We start from the raw sequence: 16484 nt of genomic DNA, 5'->3' as shown, positions 1-16484 counted from the left end.
AGTGTTAATAAAGATCCCTATACTTTTAGAGTGTGCCCCACTTTCATTATTTATTCATTACTTATCACTTTCAGACTGGGTGTTGTCTGTTAAGTGGGTGCACCCCTGTTGGTTCTCCACCTCATTTTTGTGCGACATTCTCTGTTTCATTAACCAAATTAAATAAAGTTTTAAAATGTTTCCACCTCAATAATAATTCTAAATATAAATAATTTAAAAAAAATGTATTTTAATAATAATGAAGAGTAAAGATCGCACGTGCCCCATTATATTTCCCGACTCCTTCAGAAGAGTCGCTGCCAGGAAGTTCTCGACATGCCTTGTGGTGTGACGTCACTATCTGAGAAAATAATACCATAATGTGTGCTATAATGCGAGATCTTAGGATAATTTCAGAGATCTCACAGTTTAGCACCAAAACTGTGAATTGAAGCCAGTGAAGATCGCTAGAGCAGCCTGAGCTTCCCCAGCATCTTCCCACCACAATCAACTTCACAGCAAAGCAGATCAGGGACAGATGTATAAAAGGGCTAGATCAGGTTAGTAAAAAATAAATAAATGTAAGGGTACTTTCACACTAGCGTTTTTGTTTTCCGGTATTGAGTTCTGTCACAGGAGCTCAATACTGGGAAAAAAACGGATCAGTTTTATCCTAATGCATTCTGAATGAAGAGCATTCCATTCAGGATGCATCAGTTCAGTCCCCTCTTACGTTTTTTAGACGAAGAAAATACCGCAGCATGCCGGATCCGGCATTAATTTACATTTAAGTGAATTAGTGCCGGCTTCCCAGTCTGCGCATGTGCAGACTTTTAAAAATGCAAGAAAAATTTATACCGGATCCGTTTTTCCGGATGACACCGGAGAGATGGATACGGTATTTCAATGCATTTGTCAGACGGATCCGCATCTGGATCTGTCTGACAAATGCCATCAGTTTGCATCCGGATTGCCGACCGGCAGGCAGGCGACGGAACTGCCTGCTGGAATCCTCTGCCGCAAGTGCATAAGTACCCTAAGTATAATAAAAATGAAAAAAAAAGTGTGTTTCTTGAATAGTTGAATGGCATGACAGTAAATTTATTTCAATAAATGACTGTGATGCCATTCAAATACCCCCCCCCTCCCCCAAGAAAATGCAATTAATATGAGTATATATATTTATGGTATATATATTATGTATATATATATATATATATATATATATAAAAATAAGAAATTCCGCAGCACATCTAGGTTGTAAGAAAGTAAAAAAAGACTTTATTCACCAAGCATGCGACGTTTCAATCCTCTCAATGGGATTTTCCTCAGGCAGTGACTGCAGTCACTGCCTGAGGAAAATCCCATTGAGAGGATTGAAACGTCGCATGCTTGGTGAATAAAGTCTTTTTTTACTTTCTTACAACCTGGATGTGCTGCGGAATTTCTTATTTTTATACGTTTGGAGGTGGATCGCCTACCCAGCCGCTGGCACTCCGCATATACCTTACAGATAGTGGTGCTGCCCACACTTTCTTTCTATATATATATATATATATATATATATATATATATATATATATATACACACACACACACAACTTCTGGGAGTCTGATCGCCTCTACAATGCATTACAATACATTGTGTATTGTAATGCATTGCATGTCAGCTTGTATGTTGACAGCCTGCCTGTGAGACCCAGCCTAAGGGTTGGATCTCACAGGCTTCTGTAGAAGACAAGCCCCGATGCCTATGGAAGGCATCGGGCTGGCTTCTCTGCTATCGGGTCCCCGTCACTGTACCAACACCGGTACCCGATGCATGTTGTGGTCAGCTTTGGCCCCGGTATACAAGGGGTAAATATGCCAGCCATCTGTGTTTTCAGCGGCGTATGCAGCAGGGTTCTGGCTGTCAGTGACTGCCGGACCCCTGCCGCTGATCGGGCGGGTGTACGGCGCTGGTCCTTAAGTCACATCCACCAGTGCCGTACATGTACGGCATAGGTCCTTAAGGGGTTAATTATTTGTACCTCCTCCCTACTGCAATAGGGTCTCTGATGACAGGGTCTCTTTAAAGCTGTTTGGTACAGTTGCAACATTTAGTTGCAGTTATTGCTGCTCAAGGGTACTGATACCTTTGCTAGTCTCAGAAATTTGATATTGGATCATTTTCCTCAATAAATAAATGTCCAAGTGTAATATTTTGACTCATCTAATTGATTTAGTTACAGCTAACATTTAGAGGAGATGTTGAAACACAAACACACAAAAGTCAGCAAAAATGCCAGAAAAAAACTAGGGTGGGGGATGGAGTATCATGATGGATCTTCCTGAAGTCAGTAGAAATGCTACTTTTAGCGCAGCTTGGTTCATCTAGGTTTAGAAAAATTATCTGTGCCTAGTCCAATAAGGTAGTGTGGCTTAACAGGAAATAGGAGTGGCTTCAAGGAAAAGAGGTTGTTGTCTATTATGCGCTATTTTGTGCCAAAATCCCATCAAAATTCTGCAATACAATTCTGTCTCACACTAAGCCAACCAATATTTGGTATAAATAAACTGTTTAGACATACACCAAATTTAACATCCAGCCTGAGCAACAGTGATAACTTTTGGATTTGTTGCAGAAAATACCTATGGATTTTTCAGTCTAAAATCTAGTCATATTTATTATAGTACCTGCACACCTCCCAACTTTTGAAAATCAGGGGGACAATAGCAGCGTAGCAGACCACAGCCATTTTTTTTATATTAAGCCGCGCCTCTGAAAAAGCCCAATGCATTTCTATACATACAGTGGGATGCGAAAGTTTAGGCAATATTGTTAATCGTCATGATTTTCCTGTATAAATCGTTGGTTGTTACGATAAAAAATGTCAGTTAAATATATCATATAGGAGACGCACACAGTGATATTTGAGAAGTGAAATGAAGTTTATTGGATTTACAGAAAGTGTGCTATAATTGTTTAAACAAAATTAGGCAGGTGCATAAATTTGGGCACCACAAAAAAGAAATGAAATCAATATTTAGTAGATCCTCCGTTTGCAGAAATGACAGCCTCTAAAAGCTTCCTGTAGGTTCCAATGAGAGTCTGGATTCTGGTTGAAGGTATTTTGGACCATTCCTCTTTACAAAACATCTTTAGTTCATTCAGGTTTGATGGCTTCCGAGCATGGACAGCTCTCTTTAAGTCACACCACAGATTTTCAATTATATTCAGGTCTGGGGACTGAGATGGCCATTCCAGAACGTTGTACTTGTTCCTCTGCATAAATGCCTTAGTGGATTTTGAGCAGTGTTTAGGGTCGTTGTATTGTTGAAAGATCCAGCCCCGGCGCAGCTTCAGCTTTGTCACTGATTCCTGGACATTGGTCTCCAGAATCTGTGGAATCCATGCGTCCCTCAACTTTGACAAGATTCCCAGTCCCTGCACTGGCCACACAGCCCCACAGCATGATGGAACCACCACCATATTTTACTGTAGGTAGCAGGTGTTTTTCTTGGAATGCTGTGTTCTTTTTCCTCCATGCATAACGTCCCTTGTTATGGCCAAATAACTTAATTTTAGTTTCATCAGTCCACAGCACCTTATTCCAAAATGAAGCTGGCTTGTCCAAATGTGCTTTAGCCCACCTCAAGCGGCACTTTTTGTGCTGTGGGCGGAGAAAAGGCTTCCTCTGCATCACTCCCGCATACAGCATCTCCTTGTGTAAAGTGCGCCGAATGGTTGAACGATGCGCAGTGACTCCATCTGCAGCAAGATGATGTTGTAGGTCTTTGGTGCTGGTCTGTGGGTTGACTCTGACTGTTCTCACCATTCGTTGCTTCTGTCTATCCAAGATTTTTCTTGGTCTGCCACTTCGAGCCTTAACTTGAACTGAGCCTGTGGTCTTCCATTTCCTCAATATGTTCCTAACTGTGGAAACAGACAGCTGAAATCTCTGAGACAGCTTTCTGTATCCTTCCCCTAAACCATGATGGTGAGCAATCTTTGTCTTCAGGTCATTTGAGAGTTGTTTCGAGACCCCCATGTTGCTACTCTTCAGAGAAAATTTAAAGAGGAGGGAAACTTACAATTGACCCCTTTAAATACTCTTTCTCATAATTGGATTCACCTATGTATGTAGGTCAGGGGTCACTGAGCTTACCAAGCCAATTTGAGTTCCAATAATTAGTTCTAAAGGTTTTGGAATCAATAAAATGACAACAGTGCCCAAATTTATGCACCTGCCTAATTTTGTTTAAACAATTATAGCACACTTTCTGTAAATCCAATAAACTTCATTTCACTTCTCAAATATCACTGTGTGTGTCTCCTATGTGATATATTTAACTGACATTTTTTATCGTAACAACCAACGATTTATACAGGAAAATCATGACGATTAACAAGGTTGCCCAAATTTTCGCATTCCCTTAATGCCCTCACACAGAAGTTAAATCTACATTGCGCCTGCTCACAGTATTAATGCACACATTGTCCCCCTCACAGCAGTTATGCCCAAATTGTGCCCCATCACAGTAGTTATGCTTAAATTGCGCCTTCACATTAGTTATGCCCACATTGTGCCGACACAGTGGATATGCCCACATTGTGCCCCTACTGTGCTACCACAGTAGCCATGCCCCCTTTTCAGTAGTGCCCCATCAGTTAATAAAATTAAAAAAATACTACTCATATAGGAGCTCCCCTGATAATTAGAACACATCCTGTGCTCTCAAGCAGGCACGATACAGTTACACATCACCCTGCTGGGCTGTGTAGAAGGAGCGTGACGGCTCGGGAATCGGCTTGCACGTTCCTCCTACACAGCCCAGCAGTGCTATGTGCGAGTGCATCGTGCCTGCTCGGGAGAGCTGGTGGTAAAGTTGAAAGTAGAAGCAAGGAGCGGACAGCTTCACCACTGCAATCAACTGTCAACAGATGAGAGCGGGACATACCTCAGCCCTCTTGGGACCACAGGAAAGCTCCCTGAAATCCAGGGCTGTCCTTCCAGATCCGGGAAGGTTGGGAAGTATGTACTTTATTTTCACGTCCACACCAAGAAATATTACACAAACTGTGGGGACTGCCAACTACCTCCTCATACAATATAAGCCTGACAGTTTTTATAGGATGACACCTCTGTATAAGGGCACTTTCAAACGGTCAGTATATTTCATGAGCCAAAAACAGGAGTTGATTCCAAACACAAACGAGACACAAATATTTTCATTATACTTTTTCTCTGTAGGATCAACTCCTGGTTTTGGTTTCAAATACTGAAATACTGACCATACAAAAGTTTCCTTGAAGGGGTTGTCTCATCACAGACAATGGGGGCATAGCGCTATATCGAGAATGGAGCCCCTAAAGTGTTGGAGGGCGCACTACGCATGCACAGCCACCCTGCATTCATTTTCTATGGGGCAGCGGAAAATAGCCGAGTGCTGGCTCGACTATTTCAGTTGGGCCCATAGAAGTGAATGGGAGCGGTGGCCGGTCATGCGCGTTGCTCTCCCATTCACTTTTATAGGGAGCGTGCTTAGTGGTAGCCGGACCGCAGTGCTCCAGCCACCACCTAGCAGGGCCCAGCGGTGGGACCACACCTATAAGGCAATAGGGGCATATCCTAGCGATATGCCCCCATTGTCTGTGATGAGACAACCCCTTTAAGCTAATGATGTAATGTAATAGTAAGCATCACCTGTATTATATCAATGTATGCATTTTATGTACACACTGGTGTTGTCAAGATTGGGGTTTCCTATGTCTTGATGCCCTATAATGAATATTTTGGTCCTTTTTCTGCTGAAATTAGTGCAAATCAGGCCTCAAAAGAGTAAAATTACATTTTTATGTTTTGTCACAAACGCCTAATTTAGAAGGTATATTTTTGAGTGAAGAAAGGCACTTCCAATTTTATCAAGATATTTCTAAGTTCTGAAGTACCTCCAGTGTTCCTTAAATCTGCTGTCTGTACACGTGGCATTGCCTGGAAATGAAGGAGCAGTCTAATACTTTTGGGGCCCAATTTTTGCATGATTGGTTGATGCTTGAAGAAGCTCTAAACCTACAGAATGATGGCAAACCCCCAGTAGTGACCCCATTTTTAAAACTACACCAAAATAATTTATCTGTATGTTCTCACATTTTTGATCCCTTTATGCAGAAAACCTCAAAGTGCCCCTAACATGCTGGCTATAATACATGATACACAATACTGTGAATTCCAAAATTCTGATTCTGGCTTCCAAAACTGCATTAGGAAGCCTGACCATGTGGCCGTACCCTCCTGCCGCATCAGAGGAGATTTATCATTATCACTCGAGCTAGAGGAGCATGACAGAACAAATTCTGATCCTCCATCACTTGCAGTCTCTGTGAACATCGTATAAGCTTTTTCGGGAGTATATGTTTTGCGTGCTGAAAAACCATGAACTGTATACAAGTACACTCTTATTTATACATGAAACCCTTTGATTTCCTAGGAAATTATCATCTATTTTTTAACATGTTATGTGCTGTAGGTATTTACTTAATATTCTTTAGAAATAAGGAATTTGTGTTTTTAAACATAAAATGTATAGATTGTTAAATGCCTTTCACAGTGTTGAGAATGTAACATAATATATAATATAATAAGTATTATGCATAGCATATTGCCATGACCAGTAACGTGTAACAGGACCAAGTGCTTGTAGTTTCCTCTGTTCCTCTTGATCTTCAGTTTTTTTATTATGGAATCAGGTTCTAATCCTTGACGTCATATGAAAAGGTTCCTTCTCATCAAGGGTGAGAGGGTTTTTATGTAAACTGAAAAAAAGTGCATTGTATAAGAAACTCAATAGATACATTATTCACCTAAAGATTGTATATTGGTGCAATATCTAATAATGATATAATACTTAAAGTCTTTATATAGGAGAAGAATCAAATTAGGGAATGCTAAAAGCCTTCTTAAAAATATGTTTTTAGGGCATACTTAAAAATATGGATGTTGGAAATTAAAGTTATTGTCTGAATAGTGCATTCCATAGAAGTGGTGCAGTTTGAGAAACGTCTTGGACATGAGAGTTTGAGGTATAAATTATGGAGGATGTTAGTCTTAGATTAATGAGAGAACAGAGAATACTAATAGGGTGGTAGACAGATATCAGGGAGGAGATATAAAGCAGTGCGGCACTGTAAAGAGCGATACAAGTACCACCAAGAGTCATATAGACTCAAAACAGTTATGGGGTCATTTATCAAACTGGTGAAAAGTAGAACTGGCTTAGTTGCTCATAGCAACCAATCAGATTCCACCTTAAATTTTTCAAAGGAACTGTCAAAAATGCCTTCTCAAACAGCTGATTGGTGGGGGTTCCGGGTGTCAGACCCCCACTGATCAAATACTGATGATGACGTCATCAGTATTAAAAAGGATAGGTCATCAGTATTAAAAACCCCTTTAAGTCTGCACTAAAAATTATTTTGGGATTTGTAAATGTGCCCCAATGTCTAGTCATTTTCTAACCGCACAACTAGCTGCCACATATACCAGACTTGGGTGTCTTTTGTGCAATATGTCAACATGTAGCCGCATTAGTGATCATGTGGTTTGTGGCCTACTAGACCATTATTGAACACAATGGTCTGTATACATGTATCCTACAACATGAGGTCAATTATAACAAATTAGAAGAAAACTGTTCAACACTTGTCTAGTGGGGTTTTCACATTTAATACTTACCTAAGGTCCTCCAAAACAGTGTTATGATCCAGGGCTTTTGCCATTATGTTGGCTCCCATGTTGGTGATGTGGTTATTATTTAGCCTGCAGAGCACAGAAATGGGAGAGGTAGTGAGAGGAAGACATCTTACTGTCTAAACCAATATCTACAAAATGTCAGCTGTCCTGGAAGGAAAATGTTCTAATATTCCAGATCTTGTCATAACTGTGAAATAAAGACATATTTACAAAAATAAATGTATGTAAAGACTACAGATTATTTCAAGAGACATTATAATTTTTGAACACTGTATTCTTTAATCACATTTAAAGTGTGTAAAATTAGGATGTTTCAGGCTTATAAAAGAGTAGGGTGATAACCGTCAGATTTGGGTTTCTTTGGGCCCACCAAATGAATTAATTCTTGGGGCCCAAACCCTTTATTATATTAATAAAGTCTAAAAGGTTTTGACTTAAAGAATAGATCCTAGTTGCATTTATTGGCCCCAAATGATTTTTTCTCTTGGACCTTTAGGACCCAGTATGGAATCAAAGCCTGGACCCACTGGAGGATCCTCTGGTACTCTGATGGGCCAGTCTGACGCTGGGAGATAAACTGTGGAAATATCTAATACCATTACTATATATGATCTCACCACAGGGTTTTAAGAGTCTCATTCACTTTCAGCATTTCAGCAAAGCTCTCGGTTGCTTCATCTGTGATGTTGTTTTCTGTCAACCTACAATAATCATTGAGAAATCACACAAAAAACATAGCATTTATTACAACAAAAATGGCATCACTGTTCAAACTACAAGGCCTAGACTGAAGTGTTGGTTAAGAAAAACATCAGATGGGCTGGGGGAGTTAGGACAGATTTACTAATACTATTTAAAGGGAGTCTGTCAGCACATTTACCCCTTTTTAACAGTTCCCATAGCGCTGTAGCCGCAACACAGATGATTCAAACGGTACCTTTATATGCTTTTGTGGACTTGTAAAACTGCCAAAAATGAACTTTGATGCATATGTAAATGAGGGATCGCAAGTGCCCAGGGGGAGAGGAAACAGATGGGCGGGCAGAGGAAGAGGCTGGGCAGAGATAAGAGCCGAAGAGGCAGAGCTGCCTGGGCACCAACGCTGTGGAGGCCGCCTCTGGGCACTTGCGAGCCCTCATTTACATATGCATCAAAGTTCGTTTTTGGCAGTTTTACAAGTCCACAAAAGCATATAAAGGTACCGTTTGAATCATCTGTGTTGCGGCTACAGCGCTATGGGAACTGTTAAAAAGGGGTAAATGTGCTGACAGACTCCCTTTAAATAGTATTAGTAAATCTGTCCTAACTCCCCCAGCCCATCTGATGTTTTTCTTAACCAACACTTCAGTCTAGGCCTTGTAGTTTGAACAGTGATGCCATTTTGATTTGGCTTTTGCAAGTTGGGACCTGTGAGGTCGGATCCAGAGGATGAGGTATGAACCCCATGGAATTTCGGATCATTCCCCAGTCTTGATTGTGTTTGTGGAGGCTACATCCGTAGGAAGAACTTTTAAATTGAATTCGCATTGGCTTGAGGTGATTGGAGAGCAGTCCCGAATAGACCAGGATATTCAGGAATTTTGGGGCTTCAACGTAGGCTCTACGCATATTCATTATGTATGGGATGCGTTGAAGGCCCATATTAGAGGTTTATATTTTAATAAAATCCATAGGTTTAGAAAGGAATCACGACAGAGGGAAAATCAATTGACAGATTCAATAAGGAGGTTACGGGGCGCACTGATTGACACTCACAATGAACATTCCATCACTCAATTAAAGGAAGCTAATTCTCAGCTTAAGACACTTATATAAGAAAGCACACCATAAGCTCTTATTTCAGGGCCAGAATCGTTTTTGCGAGGCCGGTAAAACGGGTAGATTTTTGGCCCGTTTGGTGGCTAACCAGAGAGAGGATGGTAGTATAAAAGAAATCAGGAACCTACAGGGAGTTGGAGTGAGATCTGTAGAAGAGATTAGAGAAGTATTTGTGAAATACTATTCTACCCTTTATGAATCTGAGTCTTCTCTTAGTCGTACCGATATGGATCAATATCTTCAACAACTAGCGCTCCCCCAATTAACTATTCAGGATAGAGAAATACTGGACTCCCCCATCCTTTTGGAAGAACTTCAAGCGGTTATTCCAACTTTAAAGTATAGTTCCTCTCCTGGACTAGATGGATTGCCCTTCGAAATATATAGGTACCACGCCAGGTCTCTCCTTCCAATTCTCCTTCGGGTCTTTAATGAATCTTGCGCACTTGGCTCTCTACCGTCATCATTCAGAGAGGCAGTGATGGTATTGGTCCTAAAGAAGGATAAGGATCCATGCGATGTAGGCTCATATAGACCTATATCACTTTTAAATACGGACTATAAGATCTTTGCTAAAATTCTGGCTTGTCGATTAAAGAGGGTTATAGCTGATCTGGTCCACCCTGATCAGACGGGCTTTATCCCGGGCCGCCATATCCAGTCCAGTATATATAGGGTGTTTTTGAATTTGTCGGTGGGGGGTAGTGTGGACCACTCCGTCCTGTCATTAGACGCCGCAAAGGCGTTTGACAGGATGGAGTGGTCCTTTTTGTGGGCTACAATGTCTCATTTTGGTCTTGGGAAATTATTTTTGGGAATGACTCAAATGTTATATGAACAGCCGGTTGCATATATTAATATCAACGGTACTATTACCTCTCCTGTCATGATGCGGAGAGGGATGAGACAGGGTTGTCCCCTGTCTCCTCTCCTCTTCGCTCTCTTTATAGAACCGTTGGCTTGTCAGATCCGTTTAGAGAGGGGGATAGACGGCTTTGGGGTGGCGGGAGTCAGCGATAAAATAAGCCTTTATGCAGATGACGTGATCCTGTTTTTAGATCAGGGTTGGAAAATCCTTCCGTATGTCATAGAGGTAATAGAATATTATGGTAAATTATCAGGATATATGATTAACTGGGCAAAGTCATCGCTCCTCCCGCTGAATCGGAAAGCCGTAGATGTAGGGAGCCGAGTTCGTGTTTTAGCTCCTAATGATACCTTAGATTATTTGGGGATTAAGATAGGGGCCCCTATAAGTAGATACTCTGAGCTTAATCTGACCCCAGTGTTGGATAAGGTGAGGACTAAGGTTGGTGCCTGGCGGAAATTGACATTGGCACAGATAGATCGAATCGCATTGATCAGGATGGTTATCTTGCCTATGGTTTTGTTTCCGATGTGTGCTTCCCCCATTTGGATAGAGGATATTTTCTTTTATAAACTGGAGACACTGATTAATGACCTAATTTGGGGCAGGAAGAGGGTGCGTATAAAGCAGAGATATCTATGGTTGTCGGAGGCAGATGGTGGGCTGTCACTCCCTTTTTTTCGTGGTTATTATTTTTGTGCACAGATTCAGCGGTGTTGTAACTGGAAACAGAGTTTACTTTCACGGTATTTGAATAAAGTCATAGATAAACCAATAGAAAATATTTTTTCATGTTTAGAAACGGGGGTTATGGGACTGAGAAAAACCTTGTTGATCCCTTTCTCAATACAGAGGGTGTGGAATGGGCTGAAGGAGCTTCTTAAAGTTCCCGGCCCATTTGTTTTCACCCCTCTGTGGGGGAATGGGGAGCTGGAGGAATTTGCTAAAATTACAGAGTTTGGTTACTGGACACGTAATGGCATCAATAGGGTGTCTCATTTATTTTATTTAGGTCGATTTAAATCACCTTTGGAATTTGGGTTAACTGATACTTCACCACTAGATTTATTCATGTATGCACGTTTAAAGCATGTATTTGAAGCCTCTAGGAATAGGGGCCGTATATTTCCACAAGAGAATATTTTTTTTGATTATTGTGACGCTCAGAAGGACCAGAAGGTGAAACTATCCCGATTATATGCTAAACTCCGAATGGCACTGGCTATTGTAACACCTTTTAAGGCCCCAGGTAAATGGGAGCAAGAGTTAAATTGCCCCCCTTTACAGTGGCCTATTATTTATAGGAACGTGAGAAAGGTGTCGGTTTCCAGGGCTCATAGATTGATCCAATTTAAGATTCTCCATAGACTGTATTATACGCCCAAAATCCAGGGAAAGTTCCCTCAAAATAGGGATCGGGATTGCTGTTGCCCTAAATGTGGATATGTGAACGCTGATTTTCTACATATGCTTTGGAGTTGTAGTAAAATAAGAAAATATTGGGAAGAGGTTTTTTTTGCTTTACAAAAGGAATCCTCTATGAACTATAATCCGGGGATCCCGATAGTGATTTTTGGAGACTACACTTCGGAAACTGAAGTTCCCCCTCAGGTTAGGCGGATCTGGATGAGGGGATTGATGGTAGCGAAAGCTATAGTGGTCAGATATTGGGGCTCTGCTTCCCAGCCCTCGTCAAGGGAGTGGGGCTCATACCTCCAACAAATTAAAATTTACGAGGATAGTGATAGGAACCGGAGAGTTGCACGCAGAGCCACGTAGGAATATATAATATAAGTGTTGTACGCTGTATTTTACGGAACTGAGGGGAACAGCAGCCAAGGGGGGGGGGGGGGGGGGGAGGATATTTATGATTCATAGATTATATACATAGATGCGATGGATATGATGTTTATTGTTATAACTTATATACTAGTGTGATGGATATTTGTCTATGTATTAACTTTATGTTTTTTGTAAAATAAAATAAAGATTTAAAAAAATATAAAAAAAAAGTTTGTTTTTGGCAGTTTTAGAAGTCCACAAAAGCATATAAAGGTACCGTTTGAATCATCTGTGTTGCGGCTACAGCGCTATGGGAACTGTTAAAAAGGGGTAAATGTGCTGACAGACTCCCTTTAAGTGTAAACCTAGACTAGATAGTCCAAAGACAGGCCAAAGTATAAATGTTAACTGTCCCAATCCTCAGACATGTAAAAGTGGATATTCTAAGTTTATACCACCTATTAGTTGGCATACTTGGTACAAGAATTTTGTGCCAGAAGTAGTAGCCATAGTAGCACTATGACACTTCCCGACTATAGCACGTGGCATATAATAAAGTGCTGGTGCATCCACACCCAAAGATTGGTAGGCTGTGAAGTCCTGTTGCAGGATCTAGTACAGGCATCCTCAAACTGCGGCCCTCCAGCTGTTGCAAAACTACAACTCCCAGCATGCCCGAACAGCCTACAGGTATCAGCCTACAGCAGGGCATTGTGGGAGTTGTAGTTTTACAACAGCTGGAGGTCCGCAGTTTGAGGATGCCTGATCTAGTATATCATTGTGGGGAAACTGGGGAGACAAAATGGCCCTATGCCCTAGGCTGGTGAGTTTATTTACAGAAAGCATATTATAGGTCTATACAACTAGAAGCCAAATTGGCTAATTATACACAGCAGCCTGTTAATCACCGATCTGAGGGGGCTTGGGAGGTGGGGTGAGCACTCTTGAATACAGTTAGACTCAAACTATATGTGTGGTGTATTCTTTCTGAGTTGCTGGAATCTAAACCACACAAGATTATCTTGTGCCATTTTGGCTACTAGTAGTATGGACGTGTGTATATAACATACCAAATTAGTTAATTTTTTTAATGTCTCTGTTTTTAGATGATAAATGGGAAAATAGGGGGTCATTTATTAAACAGCAATTCTAGATTAGTCGTATTTATGGCGCATATTGCAGAGCAATGGTCCTTTGCGCTGTAATCTGTGACTCCTCCCTGCTCACGCCAGATCTAAAAAAGTGGGCGGGGAAGGGGACTGGCAGCAGGCCGGTCTCATTTACCATTTTCTACACCTGTTTTAGGAGTAGAAAATGGTCTAAATGTAAGACAGTTCGGAAGCTCTCTTACATTTAGAAGCAGCAGTGGATCCGCCAAAGTTATCAAGAGGCCTGCACCTCTTCATAAATCTGGCGGATCCATCACTAATGCAGGGCTTTATTAAGCATCTAAAAAGCTGATCTTCATAAATGTGCCCCATAGTGTTTTTTTTTTTTTTTTTTTAAACATCTTTATTTAAATATTCACAAATAACAATAAGCTTAATATAGTCCAGGAAGACCAAATGTACATTGATATATGAGGATTTACATCGCATTAAAGAAACAGCAACATATCATCCAATAACCTTTATACCACATCTAAATGAGGACGGAAAGACCTTTAGTGTTGGGGCGTGGAGAGTCAAGGTGTAATTTTCTCAGGGATCGGCAACCGGTTGTGGTGGGGATGGACTGCGTCCCCCACAACAATCGCATTATCGCACCTTCACGGGGCTCTACGAGGGTGGACGGTGTTCTTGTGGCAAATGAGTAGGAAGAGATAAATCCCGAATTTCATCTGGCTAGAGGTAGGTATTCATAAACCAGTACCATTTTTCGAGGAACCAGTTCGTTCCACAATCTCTGACCCTTTCCGTCTCCACCATGTCCATCAATAGATAGTATTTTAGTTGTTGAGTAATATCCGACATAGTGGGTACAGATGGATTGAGCCAGTCATACAACAAGCAGCGTTTAGCTACTATCAGAGCAATATGAACTATTGTTGGTGTAGTCCCTGGTTTTTGGGTCAGATCATTAATGGGTGAAATGGAATGGAAAAGGAGCGGCAGTGGAGCTACTTGAATCGGCCCTGACCACATGCTGTTTATTTAGCCCACCACCTTGCGCCAAAATGTTTGTACCATTAGTCATGTCCACATCCAATGGAACAAATCTGTACCTTCCTTCTGGCTTTTAGGACACGCCACCATCCTGTTAGGGTTAGTAGGAGAGACAGGTATGTTGAAGCCATAGTAAGCCGATGGCATTAACTTGAAGTGTGTTTCTCGCCATCCCTCTAGTATCGGTGGGCCCACCTCTGGAAGATGTGTGGGGTCGCTAAACACGTCTCTAATCAATTCATATATACTGGAAAGAGATCTTTTATTTTTGTCTGCCCCTAGGAAAGCGTCAAAAGGCTGGTCTCCTATCTCCATAGAATAGTCTTTGAGTCTAGTTAGACAGAAAACTTTCAGTTGCATATATTGAAAGCTTTGGTTTGAAGGTAGTTGGAAAACTTGTGTTAATTTATCAAGGGGTTTTAAACGAGGCTTGGACTCATGGTCTGTGGATGCCAACAGTTCTCCATGATACAAACAGTTTGCTCTGGTGGCCCACTTGAAATTCCACATGTTGCCAAGCTCCTTCCACTGCCCCATTGTATCTCACACTGTTAGAGATTTCTCACATACTTATGCTCCATTCAAATGTCCGTAGAATGGGTCCGCATCCGTTCCAAAATTATCCTTAACGGGTGTGGAGCTATTCATTCTCTATGGGGGGCGGAAGAGATGCGGAGAGCACACTATGTGCTCTCCGCATCCACATTTCCGGAGCGCAGCCCCGATCTTCCGGTCCACAGCTCCGCAAGAAAATAGAGCATGTCCTATTCTTGTCTGCAATTTCGGACAAGAATAGGCATTTCTATGGGGGTGCCGGCCGGGTGTATTGCGGCTCCGCAATGCACTACGGACGTCTGAATGGAGCCATACCTTGTTCCTAGCAGCAGGACATCGCCTGCTCTGGTCTGTGGAAGAGGTGGAGCCGAGGCTCTGCCGTCCGGCCCTGCCCCCCGCAAAGACAAGAGGTATAGAGAGCCGGAAGGGGGGAGGAATGATAAAGCAGCGAGCCAATGATGGCGACGGCTCTCTGTTTCATCATAATACGGGCAACTGTCTCTGCTTCCTATGGAAGCAGAGACAGCTGCCAGAAAGCGTGACATACCTTTCTGTACCGGGACAGCCACTGCAATCCGGGACTGTCCACCCGGATCCAGGGCGGTTGGGAGGTATGAGCTAGAGGCACAATCGCTAAGTTAAAGAGTAAAGGCGATAGTGGGCACCCCTGTTTTGTCCCTCTTTTGTAGAGGAAACGACTCAGAGCAAAATCTCGGGAATGAATTGGCATCCATTGTGAGATCTAGCCATTTCCATTGTACATTGTCGAACGCCTTTTCGGCATGAAGAGCTATTAAGGCAGCCGCTATTCCTTTAACAAAACCAACTTGGGCAGGGCCAATGAGATTAGGCAGATGAACCGCCAATCTGTCTGCCATGATTTTGGCTATTATCTTGAGGTCCTGGTTTATGAGGGAGATAGGACGGTAGGATTTGGGTTTTTGAGGATCTTTATCTGGTTTTGGGAGAACTATGATATGTACCAGATTTGCAGCAGTGGGTATTTGATGGCCACTGTGTGCTCTGTGCACACATGGCTGAACTCCTGTGTTTAGTGAGCTTGGCCAAACAGTCAGCAAACATAAGGATCTTGTAGGTGGAAATGAGAACCGGGGTTTGGGCCCGTTTGTACGCATGCAGAATAGCCTCTTTTTAAGCGTGGTCAAGGTATTTCACTATGACTTGACGGGGTCAAGCTGGTTCATTGCGACCCTCGGCGGTCTTGAATTTCGCACATTCTAGTCCTAAGCGATGGATCCTCTCAACCCTGCGGGGGGGAAGCAAGTCCCAAAGCCGCTGGAATATCTTTCGAGCATAGCTTGTGTTACTCTGTAGGGGAGAACAAGTCCGGGACTCCGATTATGCAAAGGTTGCTACAGCGCAATCTATTTTCTAGGTAGCCTATTTTTCCGGCCATGCAGGTCTGGGACTGTAGTAAGTCTCTAATATGGGAGTGAGTCCTTGCCACGTCATCTGCAATGGCTGATAGGCGCTGCTCGGCTTCCCCCAGTCTAGACGTATTGGAGGCCACCTCCTTTTGCAAGGACTTCAGTGAGGCCTGTACCGTGGAGGCGAGAATGGATT

The 16484-nt window shown here is 42.1% G+C and overlaps 1 protein-coding gene across 5 annotated transcripts in view; it reads right to left on the bottom strand.

The window, feature by feature from the left end:
* Positions 1-5100: 5100 nt before the first annotated feature.
* The window catches only part of LOC122938013 (nucleotide-binding oligomerization domain-containing protein 1-like), a 110275-nt gene continuing 98891 nt past the window's right edge, over positions 5101-16484 (bottom strand). For all 5 annotated transcript variants that reach the window (XM_044293264.1, XM_044293261.1, XM_044293267.1 and 2 more), the window contains 3 exons: positions 8330-8413; positions 7695-7778; positions 5101-6775 (listed from right to left, as the gene is read on the bottom strand). In XM_044293264.1, coding sequence (XP_044149199.1) covers positions 6706-6775; positions 7695-7778; positions 8330-8413 — 238 coding nt within the window. In that variant the 3' untranslated portion in view covers positions 5101-6705. The remainder of the gene's footprint in view (positions 6776-7694; positions 7779-8329; positions 8414-16484) is intronic.

The sequence above is a fragment of the Bufo gargarizans genome, chromosome 5 (assembly GCF_014858855.1).
Source record: "Bufo gargarizans isolate SCDJY-AF-19 chromosome 5, ASM1485885v1, whole genome shotgun sequence".
Classification (NCBI taxonomy): domain Eukaryota; kingdom Metazoa; phylum Chordata; class Amphibia; order Anura; family Bufonidae; genus Bufo; species Bufo gargarizans.
This window is presented reverse-complemented; position numbering and strand designations above follow the sequence as displayed.